At 46.5% G+C, this 25,092-nt stretch overlaps 1 protein-coding gene across 1 annotated transcript in view; it reads left to right on the top strand.

Annotated features, from left to right (window-relative positions):
- The window catches only part of LOC148517457 (macrophage mannose receptor 1-like), a 273,872-nt gene that overhangs the window by 161,067 nt on the left and 87,713 nt on the right, over positions 1-25,092 (top strand). The window contains exons 18-20 of the mRNA XM_088478603.1: positions 5,231-5,298; positions 13,404-13,504; positions 14,750-14,892. Coding sequence (XP_088334729.1) covers positions 5,231-5,298; positions 13,404-13,504; positions 14,750-14,892 — 312 coding nt within the window. The remainder of the gene's footprint in view (positions 1-5,230; positions 5,299-13,403; positions 13,505-14,749; positions 14,893-25,092) is intronic.

Here is a 25,092-nt window from a genome sequence, read left to right as displayed (position 1 = left end):
TAGGGTTAGGCACCCCCCTGGGGAGGGTTAGGCTAAGGGAAGGGGGTTTAGGTTTAGGCACTAAGGGGGGAGGTTAGGGTTAGGCAACCCCCCAGGAGGGTTAGGTTTAGGGTGCGGCGAGGGGGGGTTAGGTTTAGGCACTAACTGGGGGATGATAGGGTTAGGCACTAAGGGGGGAGGTTAGGCATCCCTAAAGGTGGGTTAAAGTCACGGAGAGAGGGTTAGAGATAGTAAACTTACCTCCACTGTCAGGATCTCCTCCATCGGGCTGCCGACGTTGGGATACTGTATGAACCGCCGGGCTCACGTCTGGCGGTCAAACATACTGATTCCGGATTTTACATAGGGGCTGCAACCCCTCCACCCTTGAATGTTTACTGGCACTGGCTTCCTATTAGAAGTGCTATCTGTTAATCACAGCCAGACAGGCAATCCCAGGGGAGGTGTTTCTCCCCATGAGAGTGTACCAGGCCTGGCCACGATTAGCAAAGACAGCACTTCCAACTGTAAGTCGCTCGTCTGTCTTTCCATGAGCCCTATCCAGCTTCTAGGGGCTGCAGCCGATGCAGTCCCTAGAAGCCGGTGCATATGGGCATGCTCAAGTCGCGGGCCCTGCCAGGTGCATTGTGCATGTGCAATGCACCTGGCATGAGCCAAAAAGAGAACAGAACAGAGCCAGCCGGGCTGCTGCACGGGCAGCCCCCCTGCCAGGAAAAGGTAGGAGCCACTGCTGCTCACTGCAATTGCACTCTACCAACCCTCCTCATACCTAAATATTAGTGGTCTTCATTTTCCATCCAACTTTCCGTCTCTCTGCGACAACTTCTCACACCAATTTCCAGTCACTTCTCCTGATTTTGCTGTACCACATCTTAACCAAACCCTAGAAACAGACCTTGATGAGGTGGCTCCAGCTACTCTTCACACTCTGCTTTGATGACAGCAGTGACATTCTAAAGTAACACATTATCTACAAAAACTCTCAAAAGTAGAACATAATTGGCATAAATCTTGTACTCCTAATGAAAATCATATAAAGCTTTCTACCAGAACTACCATAACAGTGGTTCTGGATATTCACCAAGAACCTCTGCAGTCTGGCTGGACCAATATGTACCACTTATCCTCATGTAATAATTTCCTATATACCTATAGACTGTAAGCTTGCGAGGAGGGCCCTTATACCTTATTTGTCCAGGGGCGAGCTGAGCCAGGAGGCATGGTGCCATCTGCCCTTCAGGTTGGTACAATTGTGCAGCACTAGGGCTGTCATTGTGCTCTGTGGGCCTGATTCAGAGCCGGACGCTCTGACCAGAGCGCTCGCTCTGAATTATGGCCCTCCTACCTAAACTTGGAGCGGCCTCTTTGATGCTCGCATAGCTGTGGGTTACCACCCACAGCTTATGCGAGCGTCCATGATGATGGTCGCGATGGTCAAGACCATCGCGACCATCGGGCTTGCGACGAGACCCTGCGGTAGGGTCTCGTCGCCGCAAGCTCTGGAGTGATTTTTGCTCTATCAGAGCCCAAATCACTCCCACTGACATCACTAGTGATGTCAGTGGGGCCGGACCCAGACGGTAGGCGTTCCCATGGGAACGCCTCCGTCTGGCAGCCACGCCCCCGGCACGCCCACCAAAGGGGGCGTGCTGTCAGTCACCATCGACAGCACGCCCCCTTTGGTGCGAGACCCGGAGCGACAGCTTGGCTGTCGCTATGCGGGTCTCGCGCATGCGCACGACGGAGCTCCCTCCGTCGTGCGCATGCGCATTAGGGCACCATCGACCCGCTTGCGAGCATCCTACGCTCGCAAGCGTGTCTGAATTAGGCCCTGTATGCATATACCAGTGACAGCCAGAAGATTCCCTTACCTGCCTACCGGCTGTCTGTGTCAGGTTGTCACAGTGCAACTAGCAGGAGAATGGACCGGCAGCCAGCAGGGGTACAAGAGGCTTTAATGATGATGAAAAATGCGCTGCTGGGAATCTCCTCTCATACACGGGTTCCCCCCTCAGGTCCCCCAACCAGATCAGCTTTACTTCCTTGGTATTGCAATAGACCTTGCCTCAGCTCTCTTCACTTTCTCTCTCTCTCTCTATTCTCCTCCTTCCTCCCTGCTACAACTGGCACTGCACAGAAGAAGGCTGCTACTACTGTGGAAATACTCCCTTTTCCCTGCAATCTCTCCATTGCTCCTCTGCAGTTTCTCCCACTGTCCAGTTTTCCCCTACAGTCTTTCCCACAGGTCCCCTTCACTCATGCAGTCTCTCCCACAGGCCCCCTTCTCTCATGCAGTCTCTTCCACTGTCCCCTCCTCTCCTGCAGTCTCTCCCACTAGCCCCTTCTTCCCTGCAGTCTTTCCCACCATCACCTTTCCCCTACAGTCTCTCCCACAGTCATCTTTCCCCTGCATTTTCTGCCACAGTTCTCTTTCCCCTGCAGTCTCTGCTGTGGTTCCCTTTCCCCTGAAGTCTCTCGCATGGTCCCCATATCTCCTGCAGTCCCTCTCATGGTTCCCTTTCCCCTGCAGTCTCTCCCATGGTTCCCTTTCTCCTGCAGTCTCTCTTATGGTTCCCTTTCCCCTGCAGTCTCTCCCATGGTCCACATATCCCCTGCAGTCTCACCCATTGTTCCCTTTCCCCTGTAGTTGCTCCCACGGTCCCCATGCAGTCTCTCCCATGGTTCCCTTCACCTGCATTCTCTCCCATGGTCCCCTCACCCTTGCAGTCTCTGCCTTGGTTCCCTTTCCCCTGCAGTTTCTCCCATTGTTCCCTTTCCCCTGCAGTTGCTCCTATGGTCCCCATATCCACTGCAGTCCCTCCCACTGTCCCTTTTCCCCTGCAGTCTCTGCCTCGGTTCCCTTCCCATGCAATCTCTCCCTTCTCCCCTACAGTTTCTCCCACTGTCCATTTCTACCCTGCAGTCTCCCACTGGCCTCTTCTCCCCTGCAGTCTCTCCCACAGGCCCCCTTCTCTCGTGCAGTGTCTTCCACTGTCCTCTCCTATCCTACTGTCTCTTCCACTGTCTCCTTCTTCCCTGCAGTCTCTCCCACAGTCACCTTTCCCCTGCAGTATCTCCAATGGTCCCCTTTCCCCTGCAGTCTCTCCCATGGTTCCCTTTCCCCTGCAGTTGCTCCCACATTCCCCATATCCCCTGCAGTCTCTCCTATAGTTCCATTTACCCTGCAGCCTCTCCCACGGTCCCCACATCCACTGCAGTCTCCCACAGTTCCCTTTCCCCTGCAGTCTCCTATGGATCCCTTTCCCCTGCAGTCTCTCCCACAGTCCCCATATCCCCTGCAGTCTCTTCCATGGTTCCCTTTCCCCTGCAGTCTCTCCCATGGTCCCCTTTCCCCTGCAGTTTCTCCCATGGTTCCCATTCCCCTGCAGTTGCTCCCATGGTCCCCATATCCCATGCAGTTTGTTACGGTTCACACATGATTGTGTAAGACCTCTAGAGCCAGGGACAGGTTCTTCCACCAATAACAGCCACTCGTTGTTCCCTTAGTGAATTATTTACACACCGGTACTTAGGTGGCCGCCTGGATTTATGCCTCCAGCAGTGAGGCTTACACAACTGGCGAGAGACTGCAGACTAGGACAAGACAGGACAGTGATATGGCAGTCCTTCCACAACTGGCTAACTGGAGTGAGGCTGCAGGTAATAGTATGGAAACAGGCATAATGGACAGGATACACCAGCAGCGACAGATAATGGGTCTCAGGAATGTCCAAAGACAGTGGTGCGGCTAGGAAGCCATATGGAGAATGGTGGTAGCACGGGAGGTACTTGGTGCGGTTGGGAAGCCATATGGAGAATGGTGGTAGCACGGGAGCTACTTGGTGCAGCTGGGAAGCCGTATGAAGAATGTTGGTAGCATGGGAGCTACTTGATGTGGCTGAGAAGCTGTATGGAGAATAGTGGTAGCACGGGAGTCTCTGCCTTGGTCCCCTTTATCCCGCAAGTCTCTCTCACGGTCCTCATATCCCCTGCAGTCACTCCCATGGTCCCCATATCCCCTGCAGTCCCTCCCACAGTCCCCTTTCCCTTGCAGTCTCTGCCTTGTTCCCTTTCCCCTGCAGTCTCTCCCATGGTTCCCTTTCCCCTGCAGTCTCTCCCATTATTTCCTTTCCCCTGCAATCTCTACCACTGTCCCCTTTCCCCTGCAGTCTCTCCCACGGTCCCCTGCATTGTAGTCTCCATCACTTATCTCCTTTTTCCTACAGTCTTTCTCACTATCCCTACCCATTGCAGTCTCCACCACTACCTTTCCCCAGCAGTTTCTCTCAGTGCCTGAAAAATGTGAGCTTCATCCCCCCTTCCCATATATGCCTCTGCCCCCTTCCATCTGCACCTCTGTCCCCTTCCCATATGTACCTCTGCCCCCTCCCCATATGTGCTTTTGCCCCCTCCCAGCATGTTTGCCTCTGTCCCCTTACTGCATGGTTGGTGGCTGTTATCATATCATAATTGGCGTGGATGGATGGAGGACAAATCGCATTCAATGACAAAACTGAACCCAAGGATGGCAGATAAGCACAATTTTCTGTTATTATGGGACATATTTATCACAATCTGCATTCTTAATGCGGATGTGATAAATATTTTCCACCTAAATTAGCAATGTGTAAATTAATATTTTCATGAAATTACTAACATCCTCTTGCCAGTAGACAGGCTCCTATAAGAGCCTGCTCTGGGGAAGAGCTGGAAGCAGTGTGATAGCGTAATGCTATCATACTGCTTTCTGGTTTGGGTCCTCGGTGCACACTGTGCATGCACGGCTGTCTGTCAGCGCATATGTTACCAGGGGATCCGGAGCACCCCTCTCTGAAAGAATATGCATAATAGTAGCCCATAGGCTACTATACAGTAGGGTAATGCCATCAGGGCCAAGCTCCGGAATTCTTCACAATGTGCTGGTAGAAAAGCTTGAGCCACTTGCTTGTGTTTGCCCCCCCCAGACTGAAAGTTGCCAGGCAGCCCCTGTCTTTGTTTATTATCAAGTTTATTACTGCTTCGTTCCCAATTTAAAGCAAAACAGAATATGCTGGTGCTATATAAGTAAATGTAAATATTAAATTCTAATATTTGTACTATAATTTTAATATTATAATAATAATAATAATAATAATAATAATATCATTCTGATTTCCATAAATATATGTGCTCTGCAATACAATATCCTGTGAATAGCTATTAACCTTGATTTTCCCCTTCTCTCTTTTAGGTTTCAAAGAATAGCGACATTATTGCATATTTCATTGGTTTAAAATTAGGATTGGATAAAGAATTTAAGTAGGTGCAGCTTGCGTTTTGTGTGTTCATTATCTCATGCTATTATGTGTTGTATTTTTGGCAAACATGCATAGGGGGCTTAGGTCATTCTTACTAGAAATGTGCAAATTGGTTTTCCTGAAAAACCGAACACACCCGAACTTTGGGGTTCTGAGTCCCAGCTCAGATCACTTTTGGGGTTCCAAGTACAACCGAGTCCCAGCTCGTGTCTGCTGTAAATTCGGAACTCAGATTTAAAAACTGAACCTTGGGATTTGGATTACAAGATTTTGCTGTTAATTGAATTTCATCTATCTTCATGTACAGCTACATAAACAAACTTAACATTTATTCTCCCACTGGGCACTCTTAAACAGGTCTGAATGCAGAGCCAAATCAAGGCTTGTCGGAGCCCCATAGCAACTAAGTTGTGGGCAGGCTCGTACTGGGTGGAGCCTTCAGAGTTGGGGGGAGTGGCCACTGTACACTTCTGTGACTTTTCCTGTTGGCTGCATGATTGGTTAGACAGGATGTCAGATAGACGTGCGGGTGGGATCTGACTGCTTGACCAGCCCGGGAGATTTCTAAATTGAGAGAACAACAGCTGCAGCATCAGCGCTTCCACTACAGTGAGACATGAGCAGCCTGGAAGAGCCCACTATAAGCCGGGGAATGGAGATCTGTGTGATAGCCCCACTGCAGGGGTTAGTAATGGAGTGTATAGTATAATGTATCTGCGGCTGATCTCATTTCCATCCCACTCCACCCCCTGCAGTTCAGTGTCACTCTGTACCACAGGGAACAGCACAGGGACAGTGTGGGATATTAGTACTAGTAGTTACCTCTGTCTTGCCCTCAACTCTCTCTCTCTCTCTATTGTCCCCACCTCTCTTATCCTCACCCTCTTCACTCCCCCGTCTCTCTCTATCGTCCTCACATCTCTCTCTTTCTCTCTGCTATCACCTCTCTTTCTTTGTCTTGCCCTGGAATCAGTATGATTCACCGCCGGCCACAAATCCCGACAGCGGCAGCCTGTCATGGGTGAAAATGCTGAACGGTAATTAAGGTAAGTAACCCTAATCTCCCCCCCCAACCCTAACCCTCACTAACCCTCCCTTAGGGGTGCCTAACCCCCCACCCAGTGCCTAACCCTAATCCCCTCTCTGAGTGCCTAAACCTAACCCCCCCTTTCCACTGCCTAAACCTAAGTCCGCCGGGGGGATGCCTAACCCTAACCTCCCCCCAGGGGTGCCTAGCCCTAACCCCCCCTTCCCCTAGTCTGAACCTAACCCTTCCGGGGGTTTCCTAACCCTAAGTCCCTCCCGGGTGCCCCAACCCCCACCGCCTATCCGCGCCCGGCTTACCTTCGATCGGGATGCCGGGTGTCGGTCTCCCGGCGCAGGTAAAATTACAGATGCCTGTCATTTAACCCTTGCCAGGATTAGACAGTCGGGGAGCCGATGGACGGGATTCGGTCCGTCAGCTTCCCGACTGTTTCCCCTTGCCCTCAACTCTCTCTATTGTCCCCACCTCTCTTATCCTCACCTTCCTCACTGCCCCCTCTCTCGTCCTCTCCTTTCTCTCTCTTGTCCTCACCTTTCTCTCTCTCTCTCTCTTGCACTCACCTCTTTCTCCATATTTCTTGTCCCCACATCTCTCTCTTGTGTGACAGTGCGGGACACTAATGGGGTGAGATGTACTAGTAGTTGCCCTGGCTGACTCTCTCTCTCTCTCTCATTTGTCCTCACTTCTGTCTCTTTCTTTTGTTTTCAGGGACAGTGCGGACACTACTGGGGTGAGCTGTAGTTGCCCTGGCTGACTCCCTCTCTCTGTCTCCCTCTCCTTTTTCTTGTCCCCAGCTTTTTTCTGGGATTTATTCATATAGGTTTTGTGGTATGAATTGCTATTTTTCACTATATATCGCATTGGTTCGATGAGATATATAGCTGAGTTAAGTAGCAATTCATATATTCTTACCTTTCTGGCGAAGCGATGCAGAATCCAGGGCACCTTGATCCAGTCTTTAGCTGCAGTCCTTGGAGACCGCAGTTTTGAATCCAGAATCTCTAGTGCGCATGCGCCAACAGCACAGCGGCAGAACAGGGACAAGGGGGAAAGAGTGGGCTGACTGAATCGAGGGCAGCGGGGAGTATAGTCTGAAGTGACCCTCACTTCATTAAGAAACACAAAGAACAGCGCAGCGGCGGGTGGGTGCAGAGTGGCCAGCTGTAGGGGCAGCAGTCTGAAGGGACCTGGCGTATGCCGGGTTTCTTCAGCTATATACAAAATAGCGGGCCAGTGGGGCAAGGGGCAGAGGGAACCGGCAGCAAAATCACCAGGCAGGCCAGTTAAGCAAAGTGAGGTAACTCGGCATATGCCAGGTCACTTCACTATTATACTCTAGTCTCTGGGAATGTCCACAGTCCCTGTAACACACAGGGAGAAGGGGACTTTTTCTCCCTCTCACTTTCTCCCTGGCCACCGCTGATTGGACAGTGTTAGGGAACGGGGTGGGGAGAAGGAGGGAGACAGCGTCTTCCCAGCTCTTCTCCCCTCAGGAGGCTGTCTATGCCATCCTGAGTTGGAGAAAAGATTTTTAGAAGTGAAACGAAAAGCTGAGCTCTCTGTGCTTCTTTGAATCGCTCTCCCCAAACTAGTGTATGGGGAAGCAATGTCTATACTAATCATGGACACCCCTGGAGTAATCTGGGATTTCTCCATGGTAACCCCTTCTATGAATAGGAGAAAGCAGTGAAAAGCCCTGTTATCACTGATAAAGGGCTTTTCACTCTATCTTGTCCCCACCTTTTTTTTTCTCTCTTGTCCCCACCGTTTTTTTTTCTCGTCCCCACCTCTCTCTCTCTCGATGCCCCATCTCTCTCTTCCTCACATCTCTCTCTTGTCGCCACCTCTTTCTCTCTCTTCCTCACACCTCTCTCTCTCTCTAGTCACCACCTCTCTCTCTCTGGTCGCCACCTCTCTCTCTCTCTGGTCGTTACTTCTCTCTCTGGTCGCCACCTCTCTCTCTCTGGTTGCCATATCTCTCTCGTCCTCACGCCTCTGTCTCTCATCCTCATTTTTCTCTTTCTGTCTCTCGTCCTCATCTGGATCTGGCGGTTCAAGTCGCGCTGCGTAGCGTATTGAGGCTAGATGTATGAGGGACACATCTGTAAATGTGTGATTTAGCTTCAGAAACTCAACATCGATTTTGATCGAATTTGATTAATTTTCATAGATTTGAAAACTATTAAAATCGTCCTTTAGTAAATATACCCATAACTGTATAGGGTCCGTAATCTATATGAAAATAGCTTATAGTCAAAGCACTGAGCATTAGTTGATTAAAATTTAGTTGCCTATATTTTAAAATACAGCAATAAAATATTACCAGGGCTGCTGAGCAATACTGCAATAACTGACTGATTCACCAAGGATATGCACATGCGTAGTGGAACTAAATAATATAAAAAAATACATAAATAATAAAAAAATAAATTGATGTCTGGAAAATTAAAACCAAGGGGTATGTTTGCAAAGTGTAATTTTGTATTCGATTATATGCTCGATTTAACTCACCTGAAATAGTCAAATCGAATGTATATATCACTGTCAAAATCCCACATTTATAAAAATTCAATTTTGAGTTCTATTTCAAAATCAAATTCGATATTGTTTGATTTTGACTAGTGATTTATTTTTCAGTTTTGGATGTCAGTTTCAGAGTTGAACATAAAATCACCTGTAAAATGAAACACAAAATTGAACACAACATCCGCAAAATAATAGACTTGCTTTATGTTGCTTATTATAGCATGGTTCTTGTGTCTGTTAGCCAGTCAGTGGCCTGGCTGTTGATTGACAGCCTGACTACTCACAGCCAATCAGCGACCAGTTACTATAGTAGTGGCCGCTGATCGGCTGGCGGCCGTACAACTCCAGGAAACTTTGTGTGTCCTGTCACTTGCGGAGAACAGCTGTATGTGTATACACATGAAGCTCTTTGTTATGAAATGTACCTGCATTATTTGCAGGAGACCCCTAGAGCTCACTGTTGGGGCTCATGTAATAGGCAGGGATCCACAGAGAATAATGTACCTAGAGTAAAGCAGCAAGCAAGGTAGAGGTTAATAGCAGAGGCTAACATGCAGGTGTGTGCTAGAGTCTGCTGCTGGGAAACTGGCTTGTTGGTCTGAAAACTTGCAATTAACTGGCACAGGTGGATAAGCACAAAAACAGAAAGGATGTGGAGATCTGGATAGTAGCAAGCCAGCTTTTCCGGATGCAGGCTGGAATTATGCTGAAGCAGAAATGCTAGCTATGGACTTGATTATGGCAGGTCAGCTACTCAGGATGCAGGTGGGAATACTGTGGAACCTGCAATGCTGGAAATGGATTTGATTGTGGCAGACCAGATACTCAGGATGCAGGTGGGAGTTTGTAATAGAACCAGTACTTTATATGGTTAAACTGACAGGTGAATGCAGGTTGGAGTTAGTAGCAGAATCAGTACTTGAAATGGTTGAACTGGCAGGCAGATGCAGGTTGGAGTTTGTAGCAGAACCAGTAGTTGAACTAGCAGGATGAATCCACAGGTACACGCTGGAGTAGACACAAACTGGAGGTGACACAGAAGGTAAGCTGGAGGGTTTTGGCAAGGCACAAACACATAGCAGGAATGGATACGGGAAACAGGGCAGAATCCAGCAGGACACAGGAGTAGGACTGGTAGGGACAGGACACTGAGGAAAGAGTCTATGAGCAGGATACTGGACACATGCATAAAGGTTAAGGAGCAAGGATCTGTGCAGCGACCATGTGAACCTCCATTAGGTGCAGGAACTTAGTAATATCACCGGCAGGTAGAAACTGACCTGAATCCCTAATGAAGGGAGAGGTCTCCTGTGATTGGTCACTCAGGCTGAGGTCATGTAACGAGACTACCAATAGGTGAGTAGCTGCACGTAGCCAGAGTCCAGGTAGCTAGGATAGCGACTGAGAGTCAATCAGGCAGAGCACATGTATGTGCTTTTGAAATGCTCATGATGCTCCTGGAGAAGAGGACCAACTTGCGCCAAGGATAAGGTGATTATTTATTTATTTTTTTCCAAACAGTGGGATTCTACTGGACAAGTGGTCCAAACACCAGGGATGAGGTAAGTGTACAGATGTGTCCACATACATCTTACCTTAGTGTTCTACAAGTCGTGTTAAACATAACACATGAGCACCATGCGACTCGGTAGTGCTGAGCGCCTTTTCAGGTGACTTTTTTTCCCTAAAAATGCACTTTATTCACAATATTATGCAAATAGGACGCACAAGCAGCTTCTGCTGATTAAAATGATATGTGGCATGCCTGTATTCTGTGTGCGACTGCGGATGTACCTGCATGCAAATGCTATGTTACAGTGTCAGCAACTGTAACGTAGCGATTCGCATGGAGATACAGCTGCAGGTGCACGCAGAATATAATCTGTGTGCGACTGCGGATGTACCTGCATGCGAAATGCACAGCGACTGTGACACTGTAACATAGCGTTTCGCTCGCATATACAGCCGCAGTTGCACACAGAATGTAGGCACGCTGCATATCATTTTAATCAGCAGAAGTTGGTCGTATGTCCTATTTGCAATGCATTTGAAGGTAAAAAGTTGCATGAAAAGACTCTGCACTACCGAGTCAATCCATGGTTTGGTACGACTAGATGGGCTGTTTAATGCACAACTGTGTGTAATAAAATGTATCTTTCAATGGTGTGTGTGTGTGCTGTCTTTGTTTTAGTATTTCCTTTACAGGGGGGAACATATGTTCCAGTTGCCCCTTAATGCCCTGTAGGCTGGTACTTGTGGTTGTCCAAGTATGAGCATTTAGGGGAGGCTTCATAGGGCCTATAGTTCCGATGCGTAATACTTAATTTTATTCTTTATTATACACCTGTCATCCCCACACCCCCTGCCTAGGGGTGTGGGAGATAGCCTCAAGCTCTAACTCTGGCCTGGGGTTACCTGGAGAGAGGGGGGGGGCTTTATTAGGTGGGTCCCCACTTCCCCAGGAATCTCCAGCCTAGGCTGGTTAGTGTGGGGTGCTGATTGCTTTAGCAGGGGGACCCCGTGAAGCATGTCCCCCTGCTGTCTTATTACTCCCCGCTAGTAAGAGCCCGGTGCTGGTAGTTGAAAGTACGGGGAATCCTACGTCTTTTTTTCCCGTATTTTCACAACCAGGACCGGTTCACACAGCCCGGTGCTAGTTATGCTTGTTTTGGGGGGGGAGGGGCGCCCCATGTCTTTTTCTTTTCTTTATTTTAACATGCAAGAACCATGCTAAAATAAGCGGCATGAAGCAGGTCTATTATTTTTATAATATTGTGTTCGATTTTGTGCTCTATTTTAAAGGTGAACCATGGTCAAATCGCCAGCATGAAGCAGGTCTATTATTTTAGGGATGTTGTGTTCAATTCAAATAGTCGTAAATCAGGGGATCCTATGTTGGTCTATGTAAAAATACCGATGTTTAGACGATATTTGATTTTGAAAGGGATTCGGTTTTATATTCTATTTCACGTACGATTTTGACTTTAATAAATCTCTGATCAAAATCACCAGACATGCAAAATTTAACTTTGATAAATATACCCCCAAATATCAAAACTTGCATCAGCCCTATGGCAGGTGCAGATTACCCGTCTGTGTATGGCCTCCTACAGTATGTGAGTGATTGAGTGTCTGCGTACGCAACCACTGTCACCAACATGCATAAGATGGGCCATCTCCATGTATGTACTAGTAGCCACCTCCAAGTAATCGCCTAGGAACACCCAGCACTTACCCAACACATTTCTAAAACCGCGTGACTCAATCGCAACAGTGCCTTTGTGCATATGCACTGTGTAATGCATGTGCTGTAGGAGATTTTATGGATATTGCAAAGTAGAAAATAAAATGCTCAACTATGTGACCATCAGCATTGCCTGTGACTCTGAACATGGCCCATCGCAACTTGCTGAGGAGGAACATCAGTAAAAAAGTTAGTTATACACTATGGGCCTGATTCAGAGATGTTTGCTGATCCGATGGTTGGCGCACATCTCCGATTGATAGAGGACTGCATGTGCAGGATGTGTACTGCACATGTGCGGCCCTCCATCTGAGAGTCTGTTCCCTGTGCCTCCAAAACACAGAGTTTGGAAAGTGGATTTGGGGGCATTCCTGGGCAGAGTTCCCGAAAAAGGAGGAGTGTCACCCCCGTTTTCCAGGAGGGAAGAGACCAGGGTCTGCTTCGGTTGATGCAGATTTCCTGGCCTCGCAAGCTGCTGGTACCTGGTCGGGCTGCGGTAAGATTCAGCTACCGCAGCCTGGCCCAAGGGGCAACCGATGGTCATAATGGTGATCCCAGGCTGCGAACCAGTTCACAGTCCTGGTATCGCAGATGGAGCAAGGAGGTGTCTATTACCTACAGATACCTCCTGCTACTTTAGCATTTTAGATGGACGGAACTGCATAGCCACTGCTGTGCGTCTCTGCAATTCCGTCCATCTCTGCATCAGACCCTTTGTTAGATAAGGTTAGCCTGTGACACATTCTAGTACCTGTGCAGCAGAGACAGCCATTGGAAGGGCGGCATTGTATTGATACAGTTTACTGTTACCAGCCTTACGATAGCATATATAACTATTGTTTGGAAACCATTCGATGGTTTAGCAATCAATGGTACACTGGTTTGCATGCGTAGATTAAAAAGTTAGTTTGCGCATTCTTTAATAACCTAGAAAGATCAGAAGAAACTATTGGAAAAGGAGGTAAGCAATAGTGGCAACCATCGTTTACTAAGAATCCAATACAAAAACACTCACCATCATAAAAAAAAACATTAGTGGTTATAAACCATTGGATTCCGATGGCCAACCCTACTCTGCAGTCACCAGTGCACCATTGGGATACAAATTCCACTCCTCTGCCCTAATAGACTTTACTGTAGGAACCCGGTGATCGCAGCTGTGCCATCTTTTTCATCACCATGTTGCTCTCTGTCACAAACTATACCTCTATATGTACAGTTGACATATGGGGAAACTTATATGTGAAAACCTATAGATTGTGTAAGAACCATAATATCTGTTTCCCTCTAGGTGGATGGACAATTCTCCTGTGGACTTTGTTGCCTGGGCAAATCATGAACCCAACTTTTCCAATAATGACGAGAACTGTGTTGTGATGTATAGAGACTTCGGTATGTATGGCAAATTCATATAAATAAAACACATATTTGCCACTTTACAGATATATAGTTCCTTTCCAGAGATGTAGATATATTGATGACATTTAAAATGAAAACAATTTTGTTGGTTCGTCCAAGCCATCTATATCTCTGCTATCTGTTAGTGCATTATAGGCGGTATGACAAACAAATGAATGGCTTGCTTTGCTGCATTATTTCTATGGTGGTTTTCTAAAGCTGAATTCTGTTTCAGTGTAACTCAATAAACTATTTTTGTGCGGACGAGCCCTTTACATCTTTAACGCTAGTCCTCATGTACCACCTACGGGTCTTGTTTTTTGGATTTATTTAGTCTTGCACAGGTGAGTTACTCTTTGTTGGTGCATCATTGATGATCCCACCTGCTGCCACAGGCATAAATCCTCATATCATAGACTGTTGGGAAATCTTGGGGGTAAAGGTTTAGAACCACTGCTCTAGTAACTTCCTTAAGATTATGAAGACTCAATAAAGAAAATACAGACGTAGCACTTAGTTACCTTTTGCTATAAATGATCAGGGAAAAATTGGGGTGTTATTCTACCAAGATGACTCTGTTTCCCTGTATATTTTACCTTTTACCATAAATATGTCCTGCTGTGGTAAAAACAAAGAAAGCAACCAGAATGCAATACAAAACAACTGTGCTACCCATTGGGTTATTATCACAAAGAAAACTGTTACTTATGTTTAACCCAAGCTTTTGAAAATTGTTGGTGCAGCGGTAGTCCCCAAGTAACCTGTCTGATGCATTTTGTTGTGGAAAAAAAACACTTTCATCAGATTAAGGGCCTGATACAGCAAGGAGCGCAAATGTGCGCACGCACTCGGACGATGGTTTCGCACTGCGCATGCGTATGCATCATACTGCACGTGTCTGCGGGAGGGTCAGTTCAACCACCATCTTGTGCTGCGGATGCCGCGCGTATGCACAGATTAACATATACTCCGCAGCGGCCGAGTGTGTGCGCACATATGCGTTCCTTGCTGAATCAGGCCCTAAGTTGTGAATTATTCCACAGCAAAACGCCTCAGGTACACTACATTGGGATTATCACTGCACAGATTCTTACAAATTCCTCAGCTTACTTAACACATAAAATGCTTAAACAGCTTCTAGCACAATGCAGCTTTCACATGGAAGTAGTTTTATTTTACTCAAAGCAGATAGTTTAATTCATCTTTACTAATATCCCATTTCTCCATTTTCAATTAAAGGATTTTGGAATGACGTAAACTGTGGTGATCCAAATGCATTTATCTGTGAGAGGAAAAACAGTTCCATTAATGTAACAGTTGCCCCAACTGCCCCTGTGCCAGAAGGCGGATGCCCATCAGAATGGCTTTCATTCGGAAAACAGGTAACTTTCTTCATAACTACTATTACTATTTTGTGTGATGTAGGTAATAGGATATAGTCATTTGGGGCTGTATTTACTAATGATTTGCTATTATCAGCAATGATATGCATATGATTCCATTTACATTGCGATCACATTCTAACATAAGGACGGGATGTAGTCAGGATACCGCTGGCTGCCGAAATCCCAACACTAAAATCCCAACATGGGACTAAAAATAAGTATCGAAATCCCGATGCCTATCATTAGCCTCACAACGAAATCCCGACACCCGGCATACTGAATGAAGGTAAGCCGGGAGTCTTAAGGTCCCTACACATTTGGCGATGTGCTCACGATCCGACATAGTGTACTATTTCCCTTGAACTCTCCCTCTGGCAGCTCCCCGGCAGCCCTGCACACGAATTGGTGTAAAAAGTGTCCAATGTGACAAACGATCTATTGTGCATCATCAACTTTTTCCAATGTATCATGTCCCAGATTTGCAATTCTGCCCTACGGCATGGCAGATCTGAAGATGCAATGTACGACCTTCGGGGACGCGCATCGTCATCGTGATCGTGAGTGGATACTCACGATTTGGGCATATTTTACACGATTTGTCGTCACGATGCATCGGAATCGGGCAAATCGTGGAAAATATTGCTAAGTGTGTAGGCACCTTTAGGTTCTAGCCACAGGGGGGGAGGAGGGTTAGCTCTAGGAACCTCTGGGGGGACTTAGGGTTAGGCACCCTTCCGAGAGGGTTAGGCTAGGGCAGAGCCGGCCCTAGGCATAGGCATGCTAAGCAAATGCCTAGGGCATCTGGAATGGCCATGGGCATTCCACAGCTCTGCAGTACTTACACCCCACTGCCGTGAGTGGAGCAGTCAGCCAGTCAGGTGACTGTGGTGAGAACCTGGTCAGAATGAGCCTCTGCACAGAGGCTCATTCTGGCTACAAGAGACCAGCTGCAGTGCAGAAAGTGCCTGAAGCCCCAGGCCTTCTTGAAACTCCACCTTTGGGCATTCCGGATTCACGATAAGCTCAAAAGCTGTGTTCCCTGGGATGCCTGAATCTCCGCCTTTTTCACCTGGGCCCCCTCACCTCCATCGCCCCCTTCATCAACATTACAGCAGCCGGGCACTAGTCCACATAATCAAAGGTGGGTGTAATGTATGTCTCTATATATAAAGTAATCAAATTGGTGTTTGTATTAATGCAAGTCTTCACCTACTGCGTGCAGGGTCGGATTGGGCCGCCGGGAAAGCGGTAAAGTTCCCGCTGGGCCGGTCCCATGAACCCCTGGGCTGGCTGACACTGCCAGCCGGCCGGGTCGACGCTGGCTGCTGTGCTTTAGCAATTTGTGTAGCTCCCGGCTCTGTAATCACTGTGCTATGTGTGTCCCCTCCTCCTTCTGCCACCCGCTGTCAGGCCCCCTGGGTCTGTGGGAGGTGAGCTGGACCAAGCAAACAGGAACTTGAGGCTGCGGTATAGCTGGGACGAAGTAGGAGCCTCCACCGGAGGAATGGGACACTGGTGGGAGAAGCTTTCACTGACTGGCTGTGTGCAGTGTACAAACTGGCTGCTGCTATCAGTGCGAGAGACAATGTGTTTTTTTTTCTCCTGGTGGTGTCAATGCGTGTATTTGTTTTATTACCTGTCAGGGGTCAATGTGTTGGTTTTTTTTTTTTCCAGTAGGAGCCAATGTGTTTTATTGTTTTCTATAGGGACCAATGTGTTTATTTTTTAATGTGTGTGCATTTTTTTTCTTTTGGCTGCCAAATTGTTTTTATTTTTTCCTGTTGGGGGCCAGTGTGTTTGCTTTATCTTCCTATGGGAGCCAACGTGTTTTATTGTTTTCTGTTGGTGCCAATGTGTTTTATTTTGTTCCTGTGAGGGTTAATGTGTTTTATTGCTTTCTGTAGGGGCCAATGTGTTTGTTTAATCTGTGGGGGCCAACGTAATTTATTTTTTCTTGTGCATTGTTTTTGATCTGCGCATGTGTCCCACTTGACAGACTCCATCCCCGTTAGGGCTGCTACTATAAATTTCCCGGGCTGGTTTCCCATCCCAATCTGCCCTGTGTGTGTGCTTGTGTGTATACAGTGTGTGTGTATATATATTATATATATATATATATATATATATATATAAATATATACAGGTTGAGTCTCCCATATCCAAATATTCCAAAATCCAGAATATTTTTAGCATGACTGAGATAGTAAAAACTTTGATTTTTGATTGTTCAATGCACACAAACTTTGTTTAAGGCTCAAAATTATTAAAACTAAAGTATAAAATGACCAATAGGCTGTGTGTATAAGCTGTATATGACACATAAATGGATTTCATGTATGTACACACACTTTGTTTGAGTCACAAAATTATTGAAAATATTGTATAAAATTACCTTCAGGCTGTGTGTATAAGGTGTATATCAATCATAAATGCATTCTGTGTTTAGATTTGGGCCCTATACCTAAGACATTTCAATATGGTATGCAATTATTCCAAAATTCGGACTACTCTGATATCCAAAATATCCCAGGTCCCAAGCATTTTGGATCTAGGATACTCAACGTGTGTGTGTGTATGTAATATATATATATACATATATATATATATATATATATATATATATATTATATACACACACAAAGTCCACAGTGGGCGGCACTCTCTGGTCTTTAGCAATCAATAAAATAAAGGCACGGACGCCAAAAAATTTTCATCGGGATTACACATATACAACAATATGGCAAGTGAATAGAGCTCTAATCTCTTGCCATCTGAACTTAATTCTCCTGAATGAAAGCTAAGCCTTTTTATATATTTATTCTCTGCTGCTTTTATATATATATATATATATATATATATATATATATATATATATATATATATATAATTTTTTTTTTTTTACCATCCTAGATAACATCTGATGGACTATTAATTAATATGATGTTTATTCTTATTTATATCATATGATTTTTTTTTTTACTTGTATATAGTCATTTTTAATAAACTGTGTACACCCCTTTTTTATTTATATATTGTTGTTTGCACAATTTTTGCATTAGCACTTTAGATGTATTGCCACATTTGCACTTTATTGGAGTAAACACGCAGGTCGCTATACCTATTAATTTTCCACATTTGTTTTAAGTATCTTACCCGTACTTTTATTGGTATTTAGCTGACGCCTTGTTAAGAAGGCATTGCGGCTCTATTTGAGGGGTTTGGGGAAAATTCCCCACATTGTATTATTGGCCACAAATTGATTGGCGCTGTTCCATTAATTACCCACGTATGGGGTCCCGAGGTTCAGTGGAGCACAAAACGGGGCCGTGGCACCTAAATTTGATTTACAAGCTGACTGTGCAACTAGACAGAAGGGTGGTTGTTATTGTTCCCCCAGTAACACTAGTGTGTCGGCTCACAAGATTTCTGTTTCCGGCCATGCTTTAGGAATCCTGTTTACAGAGCCGGATTAAGTGGGGGGCAATGGGGCACAGGGTCACACCTACCCACACACGGTCAGTGTGACCCTGCCGAGAACAGGTGTCCAGAGGCACCTGTTCCTGGATGGGGGCTAAGCTGCCACCTCTCTGTGTTCTACTGCATACAGCGCAGAGCAGCTCCCAAGTCCCCTCATCGGTGTCAGGTGACATAGCACATCCATTACGCTGATGAGGAGACTCGAGACCAGCTCTGCTGGAATCGGGTGGCCAGGTGAGTAATCAGGGGCAGAGATGGAGACATTAGGCTCCGTGTGGCTTGGGGGAAGGGGAGGGGGGTGGGCTCTGTGTGGCTTGAAAGAGCCCTTCACAACTTAGTTGCCCTGGGGCCCTGCCTGTTTATTCTTCTTCTCTTTCACTGATTTCTTGTATTGCTAAGGCCTTTTTTATAGCAACACAACATCAGGATTAGACCCTACCCACCCTTGATGCTTCCAAAACTTTTATCCATTCTCTCACCATCTCCCGCCTGGACTACTACCGGTCTGGCCTTCTGTCACTCACTTCTCCCCATTTTAGTCCTTGTCAGGGTAAGGCTGCGTTTTTTATGCCACCTCTTTTGGCGGTGGTCTGGAAAACACAGGTGTGTCTTACCGTTTAGACGCTGTTACATGGGCTTGTATAAATTAGGCATTGCGATCTCCTATGCCAGCATGAGAGTCCTATGTACACCAGGGAGACTCCAAAATGGGGGGGGGAGATAGGGGCCCACCTGTAACAATTCTTCTCTCTGCCCACTACCGCTGTGGCTGCGTCTATATAGCAGTGCAAACCCGGCGGCACATCGGGCAATGAAAGAAAGGAGACTGCTTCAGCTCAGTGGCAGCAGAGAAGGACATTTTTCAGGTGGGGGTGATCGCTGACCCGGGCCTCACCAACCGCTCTGGACTCCGTATTAATGTTTTTTTTACCAGTACAAATATATAAACCACAGTTAAAATGTCTCAGGTTTAGAAGAATATTCAGTCCACAACACTGTTGGGTCATGCCTAGCACTCTCCGAGATGCTCGGCTGCCCCCTGGCTCCTTCTACATCTATTCTCCTGCTGCTCACCCGCTGCTATACAGAGCAGCTGTATGTGCCCCCCCCCCCCCTACAGCCAGCCATAGGATAGGCATCGGAAAGGTGCATCCGATGGCTGGCAACCATCAAATACAATGATTGATAAAATCTGACATGAAATGGATTGCTCTTCCTCATCCATTGACCTGCTTAGTTTCCTACCTGAACCCTCTGGCACATTCTCTTCTTTTGACCCAACAAATGAAGATGAAGTATCTACATTCTTCTCATACTCTTACTCTACTAACTCTCCTCTTGATCCTATACCATCACACGCCAGTAAAGCTCTGTCTCCTATGCTCATCCCACCCTTTACTACTCTCTCTTTCTCTCTCTACTGGTATATTTCCATCACTGGTCAAGCATGCAGTGATTACTCCCTGGAAAAGCAGTATTGTGACCCAAACTGTCTCTCTCAAGTTACCATCCCATCTCTCAGCTCCCATGCCCCTCCAAGCTACTGGAGAGACTTGTCTACACCCGCCTCACACACTTTCTTAACTAGCACAACTTTTTGGACCCACTTCAGGCTTTCGTTTCAAACACTCCACAGAGACAGCACTGACTAAGGTAGCGAATGATCTGGTCACTGCTAAGTCTAAAGGCCGTTACTCACTTCTTATTTTTCTAGATCCTCTGCTGCATTTGACACCGCTGACCACTCTCTTATACACACACTGCAATCTCTAGGTCTTCAGGACACTGGGCCTAATTCAGACCTGGTCACAAAGCGGCAGCCGCTCACAATGAGCAATTTTTCGCTAACTGCTCATGCGTATATGCCGCAGTGCGCGTGCGTGAACCAGTCAATGCGATGGGAAAGTGCTCGCCTGTAGCCCGCAGTTGGCTCACTATATTGAGTGACAGTGCCGTTTGTGGGTGGTGACAGGCGAATGTGCTTGTAAACGGGGGTGTAGATGTGCGAACGCAGGCATGTCTGGCCGTCAGAATGATGTTTAGTGGGAGTGTATAATTAGCAAAGTAGCGTCATTACACACATGACTTGAGTGTTCTTTTAGCCAGAACTGCTCGTAGTTTACTTTCATTTTAATGTTCGATTTAGCTCACCTCAAATCAAATCAAATCGAAAGTACAAATCCCTCTTCAAATCCCACATTAACTAAAATTCGATTTTAGAAGCATTTTCTAAATCAAATTCAATTTGGTTTTGAACAGTGATTTCTGTTCGATTTTGCATGTTTATGTACAAATCGAACAGCAAATCCCACTTCAAAACGCCCTTCAAAGCCCTGACTAAATAGAACTGCTTCATGCTTTCATTTTTAGCATGAGCAGTTCGTTTTCACACAGATACATGCATACATCAGTGAGATGCATGCATGTATCTTACTGTAAAAAGCTTAGAAATAATTAAAAGTAAAAAAAAAAATGACATGTGGTCCCCCCCTAAATATACAACCAACCCTGGACTTTTCATAGCCAGTCCTGGTTGTGTAAGTACAGGGAAAAAATAGTGTAGGGTTCCCCTGTACTTGGCACAACCAGCACTAGACTCTGATCCAGTCCTGATTCTGTAATTACAGTGGAAAACATGCGTAGAAATCCCCTGTAATTTTCACAACCAGCACTGGACCCTTTCTAGCGGATGGCTGATGCCACAGCCAGGCGATCCCTTTCACCGGGCCCCCAAGCCAAAGCATCAACCCTGACCACTAGTCAGGGATCCCTGGGGGGTTGGGGACCCCCCCAATAAAGGGGTCCCCCTCTCCAGGAAACCCTTGGCCAAGGCTGATAGCCCGGGGCTATCCCCACCACCCCTGGGTAGTGGGGATAGTGTAGTGTAATAAAAGAAGAGTATAATCATTGTCTTTACGAAGACAACTGCAGGTCCCAGCAAGCCTCCCCCGCATGCTGGTGCTTGGAGAACTACAAGTACCAGAATGCGGGGCATTAAGGGCCCACTGGTACCTGTAGTTCACCTGTAAATAAATGTTTAAATAAACACAATACACACACCGTGACAGTATAGCTTTAATACACACATACACACTCACTCACACATACTCACCTACATTACCTGGACTGGTCCCCTTCTCCCCGTAGGCATCCTAAGACTTGGTAAAATAAAAAAATGAGAAACGCGTTCCACGCAACAGGCAAAAACCATGATTGTTGTTACCTCCCGAATGAAGAGCTGAGAAGCGACTTCTACCTTTGTAGAGCCGTATCTGAGCGTTCATTGGCTGAGAGAGAACGGCTCCTTCCATTGAAGTCAATGGAGAGCCGCAGGGTTACTAAAGTTTATTCTGAGGTTCCCACCATTGACTCTCACATCAGGGATCCAGGAGCTTTTCTGGTGGAAGCTTGGGTGATTCGGTGGGTCTTTCGACTTGGTACATATTTCCTCTGATATTGCTCATTCTACAGATTCTCCGCAGATTTACTCAGGAAGGGACACTATGCTCCTAGTGGAGGCACCGTGATTCTCTATAGACGCTTCTCTACATCTTCCGGATCTTCTGCCTCAGGACCTGTGCTTCCATCCAGTTCGTGCCCGTCTCCCTTTGACGGGGTGGCTCTTGAGACATACATCCCGAGGGCCAGGTATTTTTTCTAGGTCAGTACCATGCCCTGTGCCCACAAATTCGCTTTAGCTAGGATTTATCTCCGGGTTTGGCAGCGTTCTTTTTTCTGATTTTCATCAATTACTTTGACCCTGGGTCTTTTTGTCTTCCCTGGATTCTCTCCCTTTCCTGCAGGCATGCCTGGATTGGGGTTTTCAACCTTTTTGTTCCTGGTGGTTCAGGTTTTTTGCTCTCTCTGTACTCTTTCAGAAACGCATTGCGCTGTTAACTAATGTCATGCCTTTCCATCAGGGAGTCCTCCATGTGCTGTCCCCCTTTGTTTCTTGGGTGGTTCCTTGGGATTTATCCTTCGTACTAAGGGTTCTTTAGTCCTTTTATTGGGAAGACTCCTGGCAATGACTATGGCTCGGAGAGCGTCTGCCATGAGCGCACTATTGTGTTGCTCTCCGTTTCTTGTCTTTCGCGGGGGTCTGTTTAGCTACCATTATGATGGTTGTTTCTCTATTCCACATCAACCAGGTGTTTGTGATTCTGGCCTTTCATTCTTCTGATTCTTCGCCGGAGCTGGTCTCTATGGATGTGGTGAGGACCCTCCGAGTCTAGGTGGACCACGCTAATGATCTCCATACTTCTGATCCCCTTCTTTGTACAGTATTTCCCAAATGGGCTGGCCGGCTGCAAAGCACTTGGACCGCTGGTTTCTTGGTCCATCTGCCATGTATTTGTGGTGGCGGACTTGGTGACTACTCATACCACCAGATTGGTTGGTACTTTGTTTTGCAGCTCACCAGGGGTGCCTCAGTGGAGCAGCCTTGTTGGGTGGTTATGTGGTTTTTTGTATACTGGGTTTTTTTCCACTTCAATTCATGTGCCGCCTCTGCAGATGCGGCTTTTAGGAGGTATGTTCTCAGGAGCGTGCCCTCCCTTAGGAGTATTGCTTTGGGACATCCCAGCATAGTCCCTGTGTCCCCTATGAAAGGTAAAGAAGAAAAGGAGACTTATGTCTTACCTGGTTTAGTCCTTTTTTCCAAACTCCATAGGGAACACAGGGCGCCCACCCTGATGCACCTGGTTTTTGGGGATTTCTTCTGTTCTGGTTCCCCTTTCCATCTGTGAAGTGTGTTTGGTTCAGTGGGTGAGCCAGTCTTCCTTCTCCTTTCTCGCTGCTGCCTTGGGCTTGCTAACTTAACTGGCCTGCCTGGGGCTGGTGGCAGGGTATAGGGGAGAAGGAGGCTAGGCTGCCTGGGAAGTCAAATACTTAAACTGTTTGGTGCCCAATCCTCCTTCTGCACATCCTGTACCCAGCATAGTCCCTGTGTCCCCGATGGGGTTCAAAGAAAAGGACTTAACCAGGTAAGACATAAGTCTCCTTTTCTTTTTCTTCACATACACTTCCTCCTGACTATTGGCCATTATTCTTGTGTGATTATACCATACAGCCCATTAAGAACCTTTGCAATCTGGCTGGACCATTATGCAATTTGAAGCACCTATCCTTGTGTACTGTATCAAGTATTTCCCTATAGAATGTAAGCTTGAGAGCAGGGCTTTCCTACATCCTATGTATGTCTAATATTACCCAGTTTTGTTCTATTAAAATTTTTTCCAATTGTAAAGCACAAACAGACTCTCATTGGCTGCTGTGTCCCTGGAGGGAGCTGGCTGGAGCCGGCTCCCCCCGCTGTGCTGCGGGTGATGGGAGAGACATCACGAGTGCCGTGTCTCCCATAGTGCAGAGAGGAGCGGACGGCTGCGGTCACAGTAGGAGCTGGGATTCAGGTAAGTTTTTTTTTTTCTGTGTAAGGCGGAGCTACTGGGGGCATACTGCAAGGGGCACAACTACTGGGGGCATACTACAAGGGGCCACAGCTACTGGGGGCATACTACAAGGGGCATAACTAATGGGGGCACAACTACTGGGGGCACTTGTAATGGGGGCATACTACTAGAGACACTACTACTGGGGGCATACAACTAGGGGCACTACTACTGAGGGCATTGTGTAAGGGACACCACTGCTGGGGGCATTGTGTAAGGGACACTATTGATGTGGGCATTGTATAAGGGTCACTACTACTGTGGACTTTGTGTATAAGGGTCACTAATGTGGACATTGTGTAAAAGGGGCACTACTGTGTGTCGTAACATATAAGAGACACTACTTTATGGTGTAATGTGAATCAGGGGCACTATGTGCGGTGCAATGTGGCCCACTGTGTAAACAAGTACTGTGACTCTGCTGGCCATACCCCACTGGGTGGGTGGGAGGCTATAAGGACCATTCCATCTTGCTCTGCCTTTCATTTCTGCCACTGTTGTGTGGCAATGTGTCATAGATGTGCTTTAAATTGCGGTGTCTGCGCCGCTGCTCTGTCGCTTGGTAACCAGTCAGCTCACTGCAGCCTTTGGCCAATAATGGTGAAAACTATAATTTAAACTGTGAGGTGGTCTAAATTGACTGTAAATAACTGGAAATGAATGTTATTGAGGTTAATAATACTCTAGGAAGAAAATAAAAACAATTTTATGTGATTTTAGCTTTTTTTGTAAATTTTAGTAAAAAAATCCAAATTCAAAGCCAGTCACCGCAGTTTGGCAAATCCAAATCCGGATGATGAATTAGAACCAAATCCAAATCCGGCAAAAATGGTCCGGTGCACATCCCTAATAATAATAATACCTGCAGATGGTCTAATATAGTGTTATAGTATAAATAAACACTCACTTTTAAGAAATGTGTGTATTACATTGAAAATGCACCACTTGATGTAAATTATTACCAACATTAGAAGTCACCTTGGATTTCTATGACATGACATTTAATATCCATATCATTTACATTGTGGAGTGCATGATACCATATATTACTTAATATTACTTTTGTACAGTAAATAATGATAATAAACACCATAAGGGCTTATGTGATTACTGAAGCATGCAGAATACAAGTGCTGTGACCTTTTATCAACCAATAAGATATGCATTAGTCTGACTATACTGGACTGGAGAAATCCGTTACCTGATTGGCTGATATGGGTTATATACAGGGCTGGTCCTGGAGTGGTGATGGATCTCATTTTCCCCGCCGGGA

This window comes from Taudactylus pleione, unplaced genomic scaffold (assembly GCF_031769625.1).
Source record: "Taudactylus pleione unplaced genomic scaffold, aTauple2 ptg000216l, whole genome shotgun sequence".
Lineage (NCBI taxonomy): Eukaryota > Metazoa > Chordata > Amphibia > Anura > Myobatrachidae > Taudactylus > Taudactylus pleione.
Note: the sequence above shows the minus strand (reverse complement) of the source record. Positions and strands in the feature narration are given on the sequence as shown.